Below are 21,480 nucleotides of genomic sequence, written 5' to 3'. Positions count from 1 at the left end.
AACTTTTAAATGTATTATTGTACTCTCTCTGATTTGCAATATTCCTGCTGAACAATCTGTTGATCATTGTATACAGGTTTTCTTTTTCATATATATATATATATATATTTATTTATTTAACAGGCAAATTAACAGAGAGGGAGAGACAGAGAAAGTGACATTTTCCATTTGCTGGTTCACTCCTAAAATGGTCACAAATCCAGGTCTTGGCCAGGCTGAAGCCAGGAACCAGAAATTCCATCTGGTTTTCCACATGGGTCATAGGGTCCTAAGTACTTTCAGACATCTTCCTCTGCCTTCTCAGGCACATGAGCAGATAGCTGGATTCGAAGTGGAGCAGCTAGGACTCAAACAGGCACTCTGATATGGGATGCCAGTGTTGCCAGCCACAGTATAACTAATTGTGCCATAATGCTGGACCTGGAAGGTTTTTTGTATGTAATAAATCACTTTTCCTTAATGTAGAGATTCCCTCTGTGACAATTTGATTACCTCATGTCTTAGTCTTTTTTGATTCATACTATTTGGTATCTCTATTCAGCTTCCTGGATGAAGATTTCTATTTTCCTCTCCAGACATATGAAGCTTTCTGCTAATATTTCTTTGAATATATACGCTCTTCCCCTTCTAAAGCTCTAAAATACATACATTATTCCTCTTTATGGTATTTCTTAAGTCTCTAAAACTGTATTCACTCTTTTTCATATTTGCTGTTCAGATGAAATGATTTATAGTAACATATCATCAAGTTTTCCAATCCCTATTCTGCTTGACCTAGTATACTGTTGGGCCTCTCTAGTAAATTTTTTTAGTTTTGTTCTTATATTCTACAACTCTATAATTTACTTGCTACATTTTAATATTTTGTATTTCCTTATTGAAATTCTCAGTTTGTTCATGCATTGTTCTCCTGATTTCAGTACATATCTTTATGATCATTCTTTAAAATACACTTCCAGGTAAATCACATATCTCCATTAGCAACAGTTTCTGCAAATTTATCTTATTCTTGTGATTGGAAATTATTTTCCTGATTCTTCATTGACTTTGTTGGTTTCTACACAGCAGATGTTCCTTCCTATCAGACTGACCAGACTGTGTCATCAATTGTCACTGTTCTTATGGGCCTTTCAGAGATTAGAGTGTGACAAGCTGTGCTACTGCCTTGTGATGGGTGAGATAGCATCAAGTCCCTCAGGATGTAACTGGAGGAGTTGAGTGTTACACATGTGTCCCAGATATCTCATTCCTTGCAGAGAAGCTCCAAGTTAGAATGCATCTCATATTTGTGCTCTCATTCAAGAAGACTCATGACAGACACCCTTAATTTCTTTCAGACTGCCCACCTTGAATTTTGGGAGAGAGCCTATTGAATTTTGAAAGTGTGAAAACCACTTATCTGTTCTCTGTAGAGTAGGAGACTCAGGAACACAGAAACTTGTCAGCCCCAGTTTATGTAATTTAGAATACAGAACCTCAGATTGATAGGCTTGATACACTACAGAAACAACTTCCCGGGAGGGTTAAAGACCTCAACTTTTTGCCAACACAAATCAGGGAGGAAAGTAATGAGTGCCCACTCCACAATTCAGGCTTGCTTAGATTATACAATCTCCTTCCAGGTAGATTTGCAAGCCTGGATTTATCACTTGGGAAAGCCATAGAAGAAGGTGGAAGTTCCCACTCTATCTTTCAGACTTGTGAAAGTCTCACAAACACCCTCTTGCAATTTTTTTTTTAAAATAATAGCCATCATTATAGCTGTCAGGTGACATTTCACTATGCTTTTGATTTACATTTCCCTGGTGATTGAGCATCTTTTCATATACCTGTTGGACATTTGTATAGAAAAAATAAATCTTAGAAGAAATTCCTACAGCAGTATTTTGCTCATTTTAACCAAGTTATCAGGAAAATGGATTTCCAGTTTCCCCAACAATATCCATTGAAGATATAATCCTTTCTCTGGTGAATATTCTTGGCATCCTTGTCAAAGGTCAGTTGACCTTTTTCCACGTGACCATTATTTTTTTTTTTTGACAGGCAGAGTGGACAGTGAGAGACAGAGAGAAAGGTCTTCCTTTGCCGTTGGTTCACCCTCCATTGGCCGCTGCTGCGGCCGGCGCACCGTGCTGATCCGATGGCAGGAGCCAGGTACTTATCCTGGTCTCCCATGGGTGCAGGGCCCAAGTACTTGGGCCATCCTGCACTGCACTCCCTGGCCACAGCAGAGAGCTGGCCTGGAAGAGGGGCAACCAGGACAGAATCCAGCGCCCTGACCGGGACTAGAACCCGGTGTGCCGGCGCCAAAAGGCGGAGGATTAGCCTAGTGAGCTGTGGCGCCGGCCATGACCATTATTTTTAGCTCTCTATTCTGTTCCATTGATTTCTATGTCCATCTTTATACCAGTGGCATGCTGCTTGCTATAGATTTTTAAATTAGAGTTTGATTCTACCAACTTTGCTATTATTTCTCAAGATTTTTTGACTAGTTGGCTTCTTTGTGATTCCATATTAATTTTGAATTTTTTCCATTACTGTGAAAACTGCTATGAGATTTTGATAGGTATCTCATAAAATCTGTGGGTTGCTTTGGGTAGTAAGAACATTTTAATAATATTCTTAGTCATTATTTGTTTCTATGAGAAAATATCTGGGATCGATTAATTTTTAAGGAAAAGAGGTATATTCAGGTAACCATCATGGAGTCATGGAAGTCCCAGAGTGTGGTGGAATGAGAAGGCCATGCCAAGGTGGCCACTGGCAAGCGAGTGTCAGTTACTCAGGAATGGCTTTGAAACCCACATGGCAAACGGAGCCTGCCTGGCAACAGTCTGTGATTGGTTGGGGGCATAGACCGCCCCTTGACCAGATTGGCTGGTCTTGGCTATATAAGATGTTGTTCCAACTGTAATAAACGAGTCTTCGGGCTGCTCACCTCAGGCCTGCTTTCACTCGACTCCCGGGGTCTGTGTGGTGACTCCATGCCTCTTGCCCCCACCACGCTCCTCCTCTCAGAAACGAATCCACTGCAACACTATTGAGAAATCAACTGCAACACCAGAGCATAGCAATGATATCTGATCTGCTTTTGGTGAGGGTTATATGGTAAAAGGACAAGAGGGAGCATGCAGAAGAGACAAAACATAAGTTGTGGCTCTGCTCTATCAGCGATTCACCCCCATCAGAAAGGGATTAATATCTCTTCATGACCCAATCACTCCTTAAAAACCCCACCACATCTCAATCTCTTTACACAGGTTTTTTTTTTTTTTTTTTGACAGGCAGAGTTAGACAGTGAGAGAGAGAGAGTTATAGACAGTGAGAGACAGAAAGGTCCTCCTTCCACTGGTTCACTCCCCTAATGGCCGCTACAGCCAGCGCTGTGCTGATCCGATGCCAGAAGCCAGGTGCTTCCTCCCAGTCTCCCATGCGGGTGCAAGGACCCAAGCACCTGGGCCATCCTCTGCTGCCCTCCTGGGCCACAGCAGAGAGCTGGACCAGAAGAGGGGCAACTGGGACTAGTACCCGGCACCCCAACCAGGACTAGAACCTGGGGTGCCAGAACCACAGGCAGAGGATTAGCCAAGTGAGCCACAGTGCCAGCCTTTACACTGGTTATTAAACTTCAAAATGTTTTCAAGGGAAAAACCATATTTAACCACAGAAAAGTATCAGTCTTCCAATTTATTTGCATCTTATTTCTTTCATCAATGTTTTGTAGTTTTCAGTGTACAAATATTTCCCCTCAGTTTATTTTTAAATAGTCATTTCAATGATATTGGATATTGGGTTATTTTCTTTTTCAATATTTCATAGTATATATAAATGCAACTGACTTTTGTAGGTTGACTTTGTGTCCTTCAACTTAACTAATTCATTGATTAGTTCTAATAGTATTTTTGTAGTATTTAAGGTTTTCTGTACATAAAATCATATCATCTGCCAGCAGACATACTTTCTTTTATTCTACTTTAGATGATTTGTATTTCTTTTACTTTCCTAATTGATCTGATTAGGACTTCTAGTACAGTATTACATAGAAGGGGCTGAAATGGTCATTCTTGCCTTGTTACTGATCTTGGAGGGAAGGTGTTCAATTTTGGCATTCAGTATATTAGCTATGGAATTTTCATATACGGCCTCAATTTTGTTGAGGTAATTTCTTTCAGTTGCTAATTTCTTGAGTTGTCTATATCATGAAAAGATGATAAATTTTTGCAAAATGTTTTCCCACATATTTTGAAATGATCATTTCTCTTTTACCCTTTATACTAACATGTAATATCATGTTAGTGGATGTCCACATGTTGAAGCATCTTGGCACTGGAGAAATAAATTCCATGTGGACATGGAGTATTTGTGTTTTAATGTGCTGTTGAATTTGGTTTGAGTATTTTCTTGAGGAATTTTTCATCTGTTTTTCGGGGATATGGGTCTCTAGTTTCCTCTTCTGTGGTATCCTGTATAGACTTGGTAGCAGGATAATGAGTCTGCATGTGTTCTTTCCTATTCAACCTTTTCTTTTTTTCTTCTTCTTTTCTTTCCATTCCTTTCCTTTCCTCTCCTTTCTTCCTTTCTTTTTTAGCAGAGATTGAAAAGAGTTAACATTAGTTCTTCTTTCAATGTTTGGTGGAATTCTCCATTGAAGCCAACTGGTCTGAAGCTTTTCTTCATTGAGAGATTGTTGATTCCCGATTCAATATCTTTACTACTTCCAGGTATTCATATATTCTGATTCTTCATGATTCAGTCATGGCAGGTTGGATGTTTCTAGGAATTCATTCTCTTTTTATCTAAAATATCTAACTTGTTAGCATGTAATTATTCATAGTAGTCTCTTACGGTACTTTCTAATTTTTATGACATTAGTTAGAATGTCTCTTCTTTCATTTCTGACTTCATTATTTGGAGTCTTTTTTTTTTTTTGGTTGATCATACTAGCTAAAAGTTCATCAATTTTGTCTGCCTTTTCAAAATGCCAACTCAATTCTCTTTTTATTTCCCTGTTATGTATTTATTTTTGTTATAATCATGATTTTCATCCATTCTTCACCTAATTTGGGGCTGTTTGTTTCTCTTATAGTTTACTGAGGTGTGAAGTTGTTATTTAATATTTTTATTATACTTGTTTAATATAGGAAATTTACTGGTATGCACCTCAACTTGTAGTATTGCTTTTGTGACATCCCTTAAGTTGTGCTATGTCTGTTTTGTTTCAAGCTATTTTTCAATTTACCTTTTGATTTCATCTTTGACCAACTGAAACTTAAAGTCTGCTGCTTAAAACTTTTACAACACTTTTTTTTTCTAGCTTTCCCTCCAATGTTAGGTTTCTAGTTGCACATTATTCTGACCAGGTTGTATACTAGGTAAGACTCTGGTGTTCCTAAATTTGTCAAGAACTGTTTGATGGCCTAACATATGATCTGTCCTAGAGAATGTTACATGTATATTTGAGAAGAATGTGTATTCTGAAACTGATGATAAGAATGCTCTGTACAGGTCTGTTAGGTCCATTTGGCTTATAATGTTATTCAAGTCTACAATTTCTTTACTGATTTTCTCTCCAGGTGTTATATTTAATATCTAAAGGAGGTATCAAATTTCCTACTCTACCTATTTCTTACCTTAATTCTGTCAATGTTTTCTTTGTACACTTAGGTCCTCCATTGTTGGGTCCATATACAATTGTTATATACTCCTGGTGAATTTATCATTTTATCACTATTATTTTTTTTCTTTTTTAAAAATTTATTTGAAAGTCAGAGTTAGAGAGAGAGAGAGAGAGAGAGAGAGAGAGAGACATTCCATCTACTAGTTCACTCCTCAGATGGTTGCAACAGCTAGGGCTGGGCCAAGCCAAACCCAGGAGCAAGGAACTTCAACTGAGTCTCCCAGGTGGGTACAGAGGCCCAAGCATGTGGACCATCTGCTGCTTTTCACAGGCCATGAGCTGGGAACTGGATCAGAAGTAGAGAAACCAGGACACAAACCAGTGCCCATACAGGGTGCTGTCTTCCCAGGCAAGAGACTTAACCTCTATGCAGTAAAACCAACCCCTACTGTTTGTTTCTAATGGTAGTTTTTCATTTGAAGTCTCTGGTGTCTGATGGTGGTATAGGTGTTCCTATCTTTTTTTATCAGTTGCTGGAAACATCTTTTTCCATCATTTATGCCCTATGTGTGTTCTTAATGTGTTTCTCTTAAAGTATCATATGGAAGGGTACTTCAAAAAGTTCATCAAAATAGAACATTTTTATTTTGGTGCAAAACATTTTGAAATTCATACACAGTCTACTCATAATACACATGTCCACACATCTTTTGAAAACTTCATATATTGGATATTTTTTCTTGATGTTTTTTGCTGCTTTCTTTTATTTTCCTTTATACATTTAGCTATTCTTCATCTTTCCATTGGGAAATATAATCCATTTACATTTAAAGTAATTATTGATAGGAAAGGAGCTTAGTGACATTTTGTTTTCTGTCTTGTCCTTTTATCTCTTTTTTCTTCTCTTTCTTCCATTATTTTGTATTGATATTCCTTGAGTCTTTTATCTTTTTGCAACTTCTACATGTATTACCTTTGTGGATCTACTTGGGTTCACATAAAAAAACTTAAGCATTGTAAGTCTGGAGACCAGCACTGTGGTGTAATAGGTTAAGCCTCTCCATGCAGTGCCAGAATCCCATATGGGCAGCAGTTTGTGTCCTAGTTACTCCTCTTCTGACCCAACTCCCTGCTAATCGCCTGGGAAAGCAGCAGAACATGGCCCAAGTGTTTGAGTCCCTGTACCTGCATGGAAACCCAGAAGAATCTCCTGACTCCTGGCTTCAGATCGGCTCAGCTCTTTCATCCACTGCAGCCATTTGGGGAGTGAACCAGTGAATGAAAGACCTGTCTCTGTTTCCCCCTCTCTCTGTCTATAATTCTACCTCTCAAATAAACAAAAAATAGTTCCAAAAAGAATTATAAACCTGTGATATTATTTTTGTATTTTATCCATTAGCATACTTTTACATTTTCATAATTTTATCTTTAGTTTTTACATTAAACTTTAATGTGGTTTACTTACCACAATTACAATATGAGAGTACTCTGCATTTATCTAATTGCATTTTTAATAATGCTTTCTATTTTCACATTTTTGCATTGCTGTTCAATATCACCTCATTTCAATTTGAAGAATTTCTTTTTTGTATATCTTTAAGGTGGATCAGGTGATGATGAACTTCCATGGTTTTAAAGTTTTTCTTTCCCTTCATTTCAGAAGGATAATTTTTCCAGGTACAGTGTTCTTAGCTGACAGGTTTCATATTTTTTCTCATCACTTTAAATATGTAATCTTACCCTCTTCTGGCCTAAAATATCTGCTGAGCAGTCTATTGATGGTCCAGTGGAAGTTTCTTTTTTTTTAACTTTTATTTAATGAATATAAATTTCCAAAGTACAGCTTATGGATTACAATGGCCTCCCCGCCATAACGTCCCTCCCACCCACAACTGTCCCCTTTGCCACTCCCTCTCCCCTTCCATTCACATCAAGATTCATTTTTGATTCTCTTTATATACAGAAGATCAGTTTAGCATACATTAAGTAAAGGTTTCAACAGTTTGCTCCCACACAGAAACATAAAGTGAAAAATACTGTTTGAGTACTAGTTATAGCATTAAATCTCAATGTACAGCACACTAAGGACAAAGATCCTACATGAGGAGTAAGTGCACAGTGACTCCTGTTGTTGACTTAACAAATTGACACTCTTGTTTATGGCATCAGTAATCACCCTAGGCTCTTCTCATGAGTTGCCAAGGCTATGGAAGCCCCCTGAGTTCACCGACTCTGATCATATTTAGCCAAGGCCATGGTCAAAGTGGAAGTTCTCTCCTCCCTTCAGAGAAAGGTACCTCCTTCTTTGATGACCTGTTCTTTCCACTGGGATCTCACTCACGGAGATATTTATTTAGGTTTTTTTTTTTCTTCCCCCAGTGTCTTGGCTTTCCATGCCTGAAATACTCTCATGGGCTTTTCAGCCAGATCTTCATGCCTTAAGAGCTGATTCTGAGGCCAAAGTGCTGTTTAGGACATCTGCCATTCTATGGGTCTGCTGTGTATCTCACTTCCCATGTTGGATCATTCTCTCCCTTTTTGATTCTATCAGCTAGTATTTGCAGACACTATTCTTGTTTATGTGATCCCTTTGGTTCTTAGGCCTATCATTATGATCAATTGTGAACAGAAATTGATCACCAGGACTAGTGAGATGGCATTGGTACATGCCACCTTGATGGGATTGAATTGGAATCCCCTAGTATGTTTCTAACTCTACCGTTTGAGGTAAGTCAGCTTGAGCATGTCCCAAATTGCACATCTCTTCCCTCTCTTATTCCCACTCTTATATTTAACAGCAAACACTTTTCAGTTAAGTTGCAGCACTTAAGAAGAATTGTGTATTGATTACAGTATTCAACCAAAAGTATTAAGTTGAACAAACAAACAAAAAATACTAAGAGGGATAACATATTAAGTTGCTCATCAACAGTCAGGGTGAGGGCTGATCAAGTCACCGTTTCTCCTAGTGTTCATTTCACTTTAACAGGTTTCCTTTTTGGTGCTCAGTTAGTTGTCACCTATCAGGGAGAACAAGTGGTATTTGTCCCTTTGGGATTGGCTTATTTCACTCAACATAATGTTTTCCAAATTCCTAACAGGGATCACTTTTCAGTTAAAATTTAAACACCTAAGAATAATTGTGTGTTAATTACAGAGTCCAACCAATGGTACTAGAACAAAAAAAATACTAAAATGGATAAAGTATTACATTGTACATCAACCGTCAGCACAAGAGCTGATCAAGTCACTGTTTCTCATAGTGTCCATTTCACTTCAAGAAGTTTCCCCTTTGGTGCTCAGTTCATTGTCGCCGATCTGGGAGAACATATGATATTTGTCCCTTTGGGACTGGCTTAGTTCACTCAGCATGATGTTTTCCAAATTCCTCCATCTTGTTGCAAATGACTGGGTTTCGTTGTTTTTGACTGCTGTATAGTATTCGATAGAGTACATGTCCCATAATTTCTTTATCCAACAGTCTACTGTTGATGGGCATTTGGGTTGATTCCAGGTCTTAGCTATTGTGAATTGAGCTGCAATAAACATTAATGTGCAGACTGCTTTTTTGTTTGCCAATTTCATTTCCTTTGGGTAAATTCCAAGGAGTGGGATGGCTGGGTTGAATGGTAGGGTTATATTCAGGTTTCTGAGGAATCTCCAGACTGACTTCCATAGTAGCTTTACCAGTTTGCATTCCCACCAACAGTGGGTTAGTGTCCCTTTTTCCCCACATCCTCTCCAGCATCTATTGTTGGTAGATTTCTGAATGTGAGCCATTCTAACTGGGGTGAGGTGAAACCTCATTGTGGTTTTGATTTGCATTTCCCTGACTGCTAGTGATCTTGAACATTTTTTCATGTGCCTGTTGGCCATTTGGATTTCCTCTTTTGAAAAATGTCTATTGAGGTCCTTGGCCCATCTCTTAATTGGGTTGTTTGTTTTGATGTTGTGGAGTTTCTTGATTTCTTTGTAGATTCTGATTATCAACCCTTTATCTGTTGCATAGTTTGCAAATATTTTTTCCCATTCTGTCGGTTGCCTCTTCACTTTCCTGAATGTATCTTTTGAAGTACAGAAACTTCTCAATTTGATGCAATCCCAAATGTTAATTTTGGCTTTGAATGCCTGTGCTTCTGGGGTGTTTTCCAAGAAGTCATTGCCAGTACCTATATCTTGCAGAGTTTTTCCAATGCTCTCTAATAATTTGATGGTGTCAGGTCATAGATTTAAGTCTTTAATCCATGTTGCGTGAATTTTTGTGTAAGGGAAAGGTAGGGGTCTTACTTCATGATTCTGCATGTGGAAATCCAATTTTCCCAGCACCATTTATTGAATAGATTGTCCTTAGTCCAGGGATTGGTTTTGGATCCTTGATCAAATATGAGTTGGCTGTTTCTTTGTGCGTGACAAGTTGCTTTCCTATTGTTGCTTTCAAAATTTTCTCTTGGACATTTTGCAATTCAATTATAATGTATATCAGTGCAGATTTCTTTGGAACCAAGTATTTAGAATCCATTGAGCGTACTGAATCTGCATGTCCATTTTACTTCCCAGATTTGGAGAATGTTCTTGCAGTGTTTGAGTAATCTTTCTACCTCATTGCCTCTTATTTCTGAAATTCCTAAGAGTATGTAGGTCTGTTAATGGTATTTTGCATGTCCCTTGGACTTTTTTCATTCTTTAAAAAATTTTTAAATTAGCAATTGTACAAATTTATGGGTGATCATGCTACATTTCAATACATACATACTCCCACTGGATAATTTCCAGTGACTTGACTTCAGGTTTATTGATCCTTTCTTCAGCTTGATCTACACTGCTCTTGAACTCATCTATTAAAATTTTCAGTTCAGTTAATGGATTTTCCAATTCCATGATATATGTTTGATACTTGTATTTTCTAGTTCTTAGCTGAAATTCTCATTTTGATCATATAAATCCCCTGATTTTATTAAGCAGTGTTATGATACTTATTTTAAAATCTTAGGTGCATCAGTAATCTCCACTTCATTAAGGCTGCCTCTGCTGAAAGCAATATGTTCCTCTGTTTGAACCTATTTCTCTGTTTGCTTTCCTTGATTCTTTGTGTTGGTATCTGATTCTTAGACCCCAAAAAAGCTACTTCTGTTCCTGACAGATTAACCTTTTACAGGAGGGGAGTCTTCATCAATCGTCCCAGCCAGAAATTCTGAGGGCCTCTAAAATCTTCATGTAACCATCTTTGTTCTTGGTAGTATCCAGGCATCTAGAATGTGCCAAGTATATTGGTGCTTCCAAAAAGATGAAACAGGTACTAGTCCCTCGGGACACATCTGTAAAGCTGAAACACTGAACAACTTTATCACAACCTCTCTAGTGCTGGCATCAAGGCAACCTGTACAGAAGCTAGTCTGATGGCCTTGAGAGAACGCAGAATGAAAATAATGAATTAAGACTTCATAAACTCTAAAAACAATGTTCTTTATAAAAAAAAAAAAGTCCCATTGAGGGGCTCTATCTCTAGTGGACCACAGCTGCCTTCAGGACAATGGCTGGAGTTTTCCCTACCTCTAGTGGAGGTGTGGATTAGGAAGATGCCATGAGGAATTCATGCTCCAGTTGATTTTTATTAGCAAACATCCTGTGTATCCTTTCAAGGGTAAGGGGTCCTTTGGTCACTGCTCACTCTGCTTCCCAATAAAGTGTGCTCTATCCCATAAAAAAAATAAATAAAAAATAAAGCTTGTTATTTTTAAAATGTTGATTAAACAAGTGTGGTGAGTGTGTGGAAATAACACTCATACACTGCAGAATGTAAAATGGTCCAGCTGCCTTAAAAAACATTCACTTCTTCAAATATTAACATAGCATTTCCATATGCCTCATATCATTAGTTCTATTCCTAAGTAAACATCCATGAGAAACGAACATACATTTTACATAGAAAATTGTATATGAATGCTTATAGTAATATTACTTATAATATAGAAAAGGAGGATACAACACAAATGTTCATGATGGATGAATGGGTTTTAAGAAAAGTGGTATATCCACACAGTGAAATATTATTAGGCCATGAAAATACATGATGTACTGATCCATGCAACCACATAGAAAAACCCTGAAACATTATGCTACGTGAAAGAAACCAGTCACAAAAGATCATATACTAAATAAACTTATATGGAAGTCTAGAACAGGAAAATCTCTAAGGGAAAAAATGTAATCTGGTGGTTGTATAAGCCCGGGGGAGGGGGATGACAGCTAAAGGATACAGTTTTTTTATTAGGGTGATTACAATATTCTGAAACTCTGGATGTTGGCTGCTATATATATTAATATAGTAAAAACCACTGCAATGAAATATATTTACATAATCAAAACTATTGAATTGCATAAGGGGGTGGTTTTTACAGTGCACAAATATACATCACTAAAGCTGTGAGTAAATGGAAATGCATAAATTTCATCTTTTGATTCCTTATATACTATAAAAATTAAGAGTGGGAATATGAGAGGGAGGAGGAAGAAGAGTGGGAGCACTGGTGGGAGGCAGGGTAGGGTGGGAAGTATCACTGTGTTCCTGAATCCGAATATATGAAATACATGAAATTTGTATACCTTAAATAAAAAATGAAAAATAAAAATTCAAATCTTTCACAAGGCATGCTGAGAAGACAGACAATATTATTGATAATTAAGAGAAAAAAACAGGCAATATAAGCAGACGAATAGATGATCCAGATGTGGGAAATAATAAGGACTACAAGTATAAATATGCTAAAGGAAATCGAAGAACAGATGAATATCATGGACAAAAATGGGAAATTTTGACTAAGAACTGGAATAAAAGAAAAAATAGCTAAAATTAAAATTTGGATGGATTTAACAGCACACTACATACGTTACAACATGAGAGTAGTGAACTTCAAGACAGATCAACAGAAAATATCCAAACTAAATACAAAATGAAAAAGATGGAATGAACAAAACAGAGTATAAGTGATATATGCAATTAAATGATCCAAAGAAGTGTGAATGGAGTCCTAAGACATGGAAAAGCAATAATTGAATTGAAAATGTACCAAAATAACTAAACTTACTGACATATATTTATTAGCAAGAATATCAGAAAAATACCAACAGGAAAAAGTAATAAAACCACATATTGGCACAATAAAGTAAAACTTCTGAAACCAAGACATGATATTTAAAAGACAGATATCATGCTACCTCTAATGGAAAAACAGTAAGAATCACTGTTAACTTTGAATAAAAATTGTAAGCTAAGAGAAAACAGAAGTACATACTTTCACTGCTGAGAGAAAAAAATAAACTATCATTGCACAATTCTACAGCTAAGAAAAAACATTAAAATCAAGTTAAATTCTAAATGTATGAAGTAAGTTAAGACAATATGTTTAGGCAGACTCATATCACTAGAAATAATGTTTTTCAGATTTCTAAAAAATTATCACAAATAGAAGTATAGAAAAGCAGGAAGAAATAAAAAGGACTATAAAGGATAAATATGAAAAATTTAATTCTTTAACCTAGGAAACACAGTGTATTCGGTGATCCCCATTTTATATAGCATTATGCTGACACCAAGATCAAAGGCAACACAAAACAAGTCCCAGAGCTTCAGACTAATATCCCTCATGAATTAAATATTGAACACTTTTCACAAGAATTGGGAAACAGAATATTTATATCAATATATAAAATCAATTATGCACCAAAGCTGAGTACAGTTTATTCTATGTTACTATAACTTATGAATGGAGTTGTATATCCTCAAGAACATTTATGATACATCTTCAAAAATTTCATGAACAATGCATATTGTGAAAAAACTGTATAGATTTAAAATTTTGCATCAAAATAAAATTATCTTTTAATTCCATCTTCCAAGAACTTATTGAATTACCCTCAAATAATAATCCTAGAACTAGGGCCATCACTGCTTAAGCCATCACTTGTGACACGGACATCCCATATTGGGGTGCCAGTTTGAGTACCAACTACTCCACTCCTGATTCAGCCCCTTGTTAATGTGCCTAAGAAGGGAGTGGAACATAGCCCAAGTATTTGGGTCCCTACCACATATGACAGATGAAGATGGAGTTCCTGGCTCCCTGCTTTGGCCTGGCCCAGACCTGGCTGTTTCAGCCTTTTGGGAGTGAACCAACAAATAGAAGAACTATAACTCTCTCTCTCTCTCTCTCTCTCTCTCTCTCTCTCTCTTCCCCTTCCCCCCCCCCTTTCAAATAAAAAAAATTGTTTAAAAAAAATAGCCCTGGGACCAGCACCGTGGCGATGGGATAAAGCCACTGCCTGCAGTGCTGGCATCCCATATGGGCACCAGTTCAAGTCCCGGCTGTTCCACTTCTGATCCAGCTCTCTGCTATGGCCTGGGAAAGCAGAAGATGGCCCAAGTCCTTGGGCCCCTGCACCCACATAGGAGATCCAGAAGAAGCTCCTGGCTCTGGCTTCAGATAGGCGCAGCTCCAGCTGTTGCGGCCATCTGGGGAGTGAACCAGTGGATGGAAGACCTCTCTCTCTCTTTCTCTCTGTCTCTCTCTCTCTCTGCCTCTCCTTCTCTGTGTATAACTCTTTCGAGTAAATAAATAAATCTTTTTAAAAAATAGCCCTACAAGTAACATTATACTTTATATGAAAGTCTCAACACTATCTCCATGGAATCACAAAAAGCCAAAATCTTACCCTCTCAATTCTTATGAAATCAAATACTGAAATTCCTAGCATACACAATAATACAAGAAACTAAATAAAAGTATAACACGCTGGAAAAGAAGAAATAAAACTGTCGCTATTTGTGGTGATATAATTGTTTTTATAAACTGAAATTCCAAGAAATCTACAAAAAGAACACTCCTCAATTAAAGCTAGGGAATATGATCAATGGATTCAAGACGAACATATAAATATCAACCATGTTTTTATACTAGTACAAAGATGTGTGAAATTAAATTAAAAATGCAATGCCATTTATAACTATTCAAAAAAGGCAATTCTTTTGTGTAAATCTGAAAAAAAAAATACTGGACCTATATGACGAACCTTACAAAATACTAATAAAACAAATAAAAGTTAGATATCTGGAAACAAATTCACGGACTGAAATTTTCAACATAATGAATATTTCCCATCATTACTCAAGCAACATTATTTCAAATTTTACAATAGGAAGTCGAACAAATTTTAATAGCTAAAAGAATTAAGAAAAATTAGGAGCAATCAGCCTGCTTTCATAAAGTATACACAGTTCTGAACAACAACCACAACTTACATTGGTTTCAACATAAATAGATCAATTGAATAAAATAATAAGTTCAAAAACAGACCAATGATATAAGAATAATTGATTTTTAACAATGTCCAAGTAATTCAATATAAAAAGTACTGTATTTGTAACAAATGGTGCTGGGACAATTAGATGCTCATATGAGGAAACATATACTTAGATACTTCCTAAATACCACAAATAAGAATCATTTTAAAATAGCAAATGTGGGGCTGATGCTGTGGCATAGCAGGTAAAGCAGCAGGTAAAGCTGCCGCCTGTGGCTCTGGTATTCCATATGGGCACTCGTTCGAGTCTGGGCTGTTCCATCTCCAATCCAGCTTCTTGCTGGTACACCTAGGAAACAGTGGAAGGTGGCCTGAGTGCTTGGCCCCCTGCACCCAAGTGGAGACCTGGAGGAGGCTCCTGGTTCCTGGCTTCGGATCAGCCCAACTCCTGCCACTGCAGCCATTTGGAGAGTGAACCAGCAGGCAGAATCAATCTCTCTCTCAATCTCAATCTCTCTCTCTCTCTCTCTCACTCTCTCTCTCCCCTTCCCTTCCTCCCTCTTTCCCTCCCTCCCTCTCTTCAAATAAATAAATAAATCTTAAAAAACACATAAAATGTGATCTATAAAAGTTATAGAAGAAAACATTTGAGAAAATCTTTGGGAATTAGGAGGGAGTAAAGGAGATGACATTGAGACATTCTTAGGAATCAAAGGCACTATTCATAAATGACAAAGAATCAAGAAAACAGACTTTTATAAAATTAAAAGCTTTTGCTTTTCAAATACAATTTATATCAGAGGATGAAAATAAAAGTTATAAACACGAATAAAATATTTGTAAATCACACTTCTGACAAAGTTATTTAAGTGTTTATATACTCAAAATTCATCAGAAATAATGTATTCCAGCTGGAAAATGGGTAAAAGACAGGAACACCTATCACCAAAGAGAAGATATAAATGGAAACCAGGAATGTGAGAAGATGTCTAACACTTTACACCATTAGAAAAAATGCTAGCTAAAGTTAAAATGAGTGCCACTACACAGCTACTTAGAACACCTAAAATTAAAATCAGTGACAACAACAAATTATTTTGAGGCTGGAGAGAAACTTGATCTCTGAAATATTGCTTGTGGACATGTAAAATAGTACAGCTACTCTGGAAACCAGTTTGGCAATTTCTAACTAAATACACACTTACCATACAATTAAGCAATTTCAGTATTGGACATTGATCCCTGTGAAATGAAAATGTACATTCACACAAAAACATATATCAATATTTTATTTGAAACAGCAACTTGATTTATAATAACATTAAATGGAAAACAACTCAGATATCCTTCAATGGATGAGTGATTAAATAAAGTCAATACAGTAATATGATAGAATATAATAACTTGATATATGAAAAATATGAATAGTTCAAAAGGCACTTTGTATAAAAATAAATCTCAGATTATATATTATATAATTACATTTATATTTCATTCTTGAAATGATAAAATATGGGGAAGAAAAAATTAGTGTTTTCAAAGGAATAGAGATCAGGGTGTGAATATAAAAGGCTGGCATGAGGGACTTCTTTGTGATTATGAAAGAATTCTGTATCACAATTGTGGTGGTTTTTATATAATTTATACATGGGATAACAGAATTAACATGCACAGATACATGCATGTAAAAGTGATAATAATCTATTAAGAAGTATAATGTAGAGAACAATATTATACCACTGGTAATTTTCTGATTTTTTGCTACAGTTACATATGACATTACCACTGGAACAAACAGTGGGAAAGATAACCTTGAATTCTGAAATATTTTGCTACTTCATGTAGAATATAATTATTTCAAAATATAAAGTTTAAAGGAATTAGAATAACTAAGAATAAGAGTACAAATAAAGGCAATCAATCACCTTTTAGTTCCAGTAGCCACTTCTTCTCTGACTTCCAGTGGATATTTGAAACTACAGACATCACTGAATCCTGTTGCGCTATGTTTCTTCCTACACATACACACACACACACATATAATGCTGCTTTCATCTTAATTAAGCCCTTCTCATACACAATTGCTTTAATTCTTACAGTCTAGTGTGCCAGCAAAATTAGCAGTTTTCTTTTTGTTCACAATTTCATGAATACAACATTTGTTCTTATTGTGGATCTTAGCAAACTCAGCATACATTTGTTTCTTTATTAAGAACTTTCATTTTTTCACTTAAGGATGTACATTATGGCTTCTCTTTGGCTTGTCTGAATTGCTACCATCACTGCTCTTATTCTTTGGGGACATTACTTAGCAAAGTGTGAATTATTTAAACACTAGTACATTGGCAACACAACGATCAATCTGAAAACCAAGAAAGCTCCTGAATGACTAGCAGGGAGCATACACAGATGGATACCCTGCAGGAGATTCTCTAACACTATTCAGAACAGCATACAATTTATAACTTACTTATTGTTCTCTTCTCTCTCACTCCCTGGAATTGCAATTGTTTTGCTATTCACTTCATTCACAGTTCTCTGATATCTTTAAAAACAAAATTTGGGGGGACTGGCATTGTGGTGTAGCAGGTAAAGCTGCTGCCTTCAGTGAAGGCATCCCATATGGGTACCAGTTCAAGTCCTGGCTGCTCCAGTTCCTATCCAGCTCTCTACTGTGGCCTGAGAAAGTAGTGGAAGATGGCCCAGGTCCTTGGGTCCCTGCACTAGTGTGGGAAGATCTGGGGGAGGCTCCTAGCTCCTGGCTTCGGATTGGCACAGCTCTAGCCATTGCAACCAATTAGGGAGTGAACCAGAAGAGGGAGGACCTCTCTCTCTCTGTCTCTGTCTCTGTCTCTCTCCCTCTCTGCATCTCCTCTGTGTAACTCTGACTTTCAAATAAATAAATCTTTAAAAAAAATTTTTTTGGAAACGTTCTTTTCTCATTAAGTTGTTGAGATAGGAACAATGGGCTCCCATAATCGGAAAGATTTCATCCAGAAGTGTAAGTCTACCATCTATGGCAGTGATATTTCTAATAGACCACCCAATTGCTTTATCTTAGTGTTACCTCATTGCAACTTTTAATGTTTCTATTTATTATCAGTATTTCTAATAAAATCAAATTTGGTCTAAAGGGTTCAATAACTTCAGGCTAAACAATTTGGGTAAGAATGTTTTATAGGTGATGCTATGTACCCCATAAGGAAACACATCTGTCAGTTACTCTCAGTATTAGAGACCTGATTTGATCACCTGGCTAATGTGATGACCAGAAGTTATCACCAATATAAAGTTGTTTCCCATTTGTAATCTGCATACTACCTGCTTAGTACTATGTGACACAGTTCCCTAATAACTTTTACAACTATGTTGATCTTAAGTAAAATCTTTGAGTATTTTCAAATGTGTTTAATATACATTTTCTGAAACTTTACATTAAGATTTACCTTTAAAAAAGTGAGTAAACTACAGTTCTTATTAAAAGACCAGAAACATGCTTAAAGTTCTCTTACGTTAAAAAACAGAATAGGGTGAATAACATAGACTGAGTTGGCCAAACAACAAACATCTACTTCTCACAGTGTTGGAGACTAGGAAGACAAGATATCAGGTTGCAGGCAAAGCTGATATCTACTAAGGACTCATCCTTAACTGTAGACAGCTACCCTGATGTGTTCTCACATCATGGACAGAAAGGAATGGTCTGTCTTCCACTTCTTATAAAGGTACTACTTTTATCATGGATTTCCACCTTCATAATTCCTGTAAACCTAACTATTGTCCAAAGTCATCACCTCAAAAAACAATACGTTAGAAGTTAGTACTTCAACATATTGAATTGAGGGGAGAGTGAGAAAAAAATATTCAATTTGTTACACATAGTTTGACTTCTTAACACCAGAATCTTCTGTATATTTCCCAGGCAATTAACAGAATTTAAAACACTTATTCTATGACCTCTCTCCTGACTTGTGTGCAATTTTATACATTTTAATTACATATAGCCACACACTGCATAGCAACCTTTCAATCAAAAATAGACCACATATATAATGGTGTTTCCATATGGTCATAAAAGAATTGAAATTTCCTATTAGGACATGGCAGCTATAGTAATGTCATCACAACACATTACAATGTGATTGTTGCAGTACTAGCATAAAGAAACCTACTGTGTGTTGGCTCTGCTGTGTAGCAGGTTAAGCTGCCACCTGCAATGCCAATATATCATAAAAGCACCAGTTCAAGTCCTGGCTGCTCCATTTCTGACTCAGCTTCCTGCTAATAAACCTGGAAAAGCAGCAGATGACCAAAGCACTTGGGCCCCTGCCACCCATGTGGGAGACCTCATTAGAGTTCCTGACTTCTGGCTTCAGCCTGGCTCAGCCCTGGCCATTGCAGCCATTTGGCCAGTGAACCATCAGATGGAAGAGATCTCTCTCTTTGTAACTCTGCCTTTCAAATAAATAGATCTTTTTTAAAAAGAGAGAAACTTACTGCACTGTCAATTGTATAAAGACATAGCACACAAAATCAGGTATGTTATACCTGGAAATGACAATAAATGATTGCTAGTGGTTTATATATTATAAATTTATCGTTATGTTAAAGTGTATACCTACTTAAAAAATAACTATGTAACATTATGCCATGATGCACAAATAGCAGCTTTATACATCTCCTGATTACCACATCAAGAGAACTGTCAAGTGACTGATCTATACCATGTAGGTTTGTGTAAGTATATTCTATGATAGTCATACAATGATGAAATCATCTAATGACATTTTCTGAATATATCCCCTTCATTAAGCAAGACATAACTGTATTTTAAAGCCTAGAATTTATTATAATTTATTACTGTTGTTACTATTACTTTAAGTAGTTAACATAAATTTAGTTATCCACTTACGTTTTTATTCTGTTTTCATTTGTTCTTTAATATCACATATTGCACCTGGAATGCTTTTTCTTTTATCCAAAGAACATCTTTTAGTATTTTCTTTTTATGAGAGCATAATGATCAAAATTTTTCAGCACATACAGGTCAAAAATATAATTTTTATTTCATTTTTGTTGATATTTTCATTTGATGTAGCTCTAAATGGCATTTTTGAAAATCCATTGCCTTTGACTTTCATTGTTTTGGCTAGGAAATCTGTTGTCAGTCTCATTTTCTATATTTAAAAATAATGCATCTTTTTGGCTACTTTGAAGATTCTCTTTTTGTCACTGATTTTCAGTAATGCTGCTATGATGTACCTAGGCATTACTGACTCCCACCGGCCATGATTGGGGTTTATAATAGTTTTTTGAGTTTGAGATTGCTGTTTTTCTTTGGCCTTGGACATTCTTTAGTATCTCTTCAAGTACTATTGGGCTCCACCCATTCACCACTTTCTTCACTTCAATAACACAACAGTCTTTTACACTATATCTAATACATTTCTTAAGGTCATTTCTTTATGATTCCATGTAAATATTTTTCCCTGACCAATCTAGTGTGCTAATTCCCTATCATGTCTTCTTTGTCATTAAATGGATCCACTAATTTCTTAATTCTTGCTATTACACATTTTCATCCAATATCACTTTGTTTTTTGTTTTTCAAAGATTTATTTATTTATTTCATAGGCACAGTCAGAAAGAGAGAGAGGGAGGGAGAGGGAGAGAGAGGGAGAAAGAGGGAGGGGGGATAGAGGGGTAGAGGGGGAGGGAGGGAGGGGGAGGGGGGAGAGAGAGAGAGAGAGACTCTCTTCCATCTGCTGGTTCATTCCCCAAATGGTCACAATGGCCTGGGCTGGGCCAGGCCAAAGCCAGGAGCTTCTTCTGAGTCTCCCACATGAGTGCAGGGGTCCAAGCACTTGGGCCAACTTCTGCTACTTTCCCAAAGGTATCAGCAGGGAGATGGATTGGAAATGGAGCAGCCAGAGCTCAAATTGGTGCGCCTACATGGGATGCTGGCATGGCAGGCAGCAGCTCAACCCACTATACTGCAGCACCAGTTCCCATTTGAGTTTTATAATTCCCAGTTCTCTTCCAAATAGTTCTACGTTATTATAGAATTTTAGTTTATTTTTAGAAGTAGAAAGAATTACAGAGAGATTTCTCATTTGCTGATTCACTCCTCAAACGTCTGTAATGGTCAGGACTGGGCTGAGGCCAAAGCCTGGAACCAGGAACTCAATCCAGAGGGTGGCAGGAATCCAATCACTTAAGCCATCACCGCTGCCTCACAAATTCTGCACTGGCAGGAACCTAAAATGATGAGGAATGCAGGCACCTATTTTCATAAGTGTTTTAGCTGCTACGCCATACTCTTACCCCAAATTTTCATTATTTTAAAGTCCATGTCAATTAATTACATTATTTTGGTTTCTTATAGCCCAAGATTTTTTTGATATTTGGTAGTCTTGTTTTCCCATATACTCATGTAATTTATTTTTGAATAGTCTAATGTGAGATTTAGTGTGAAAAACTGTAGATGGAATGTGTAACTCAAGGATATCATATTCATTCAGAGAGAATTTATTAATTCTTCTGTTAGGAAGATAAGCTAGGGAAAC

General features: G+C 36.7%; 1 protein-coding gene across 22 annotated transcripts in view; it reads right to left on the bottom strand.

Moving 5' to 3' along the window:
• Nucleotides 1-7,410: 7,410 nt before the first annotated feature.
• The window catches only part of DRAM2 (DNA damage regulated autophagy modulator 2), a 46,614-nt gene continuing 32,544 nt past the window's right edge, over nucleotides 7,411-21,480 (bottom strand). For 18 of the 22 annotated variants that reach the window (XM_070077889.1, XM_070077886.1, XM_017345996.3 and 15 more), the window contains one exon: nucleotides 12,694-15,263. In XM_070077889.1, the coding sequence (XP_069933990.1) occupies nucleotides 15,120-15,263 (144 nt within the window). In that variant the 3' untranslated portion in view covers nucleotides 12,694-15,119. Of the gene's footprint in view, nucleotides 11,309-12,693; nucleotides 15,264-16,188; nucleotides 21,173-21,480 lie in introns of those variants that run through there. The other 4 variants (XM_070077908.1, XM_070077907.1, XR_011390531.1 and 1 more) reach the window with 3 other exon arrangements.

This window comes from Oryctolagus cuniculus, chromosome 7 (assembly GCF_964237555.1).
Source record: "Oryctolagus cuniculus chromosome 7, mOryCun1.1, whole genome shotgun sequence".
NCBI lineage: Eukaryota > Metazoa > Chordata > Mammalia > Lagomorpha > Leporidae > Oryctolagus > Oryctolagus cuniculus.
Note: the sequence above shows the minus strand (reverse complement) of the source record. Positions and strands in the feature narration are given on the sequence as shown.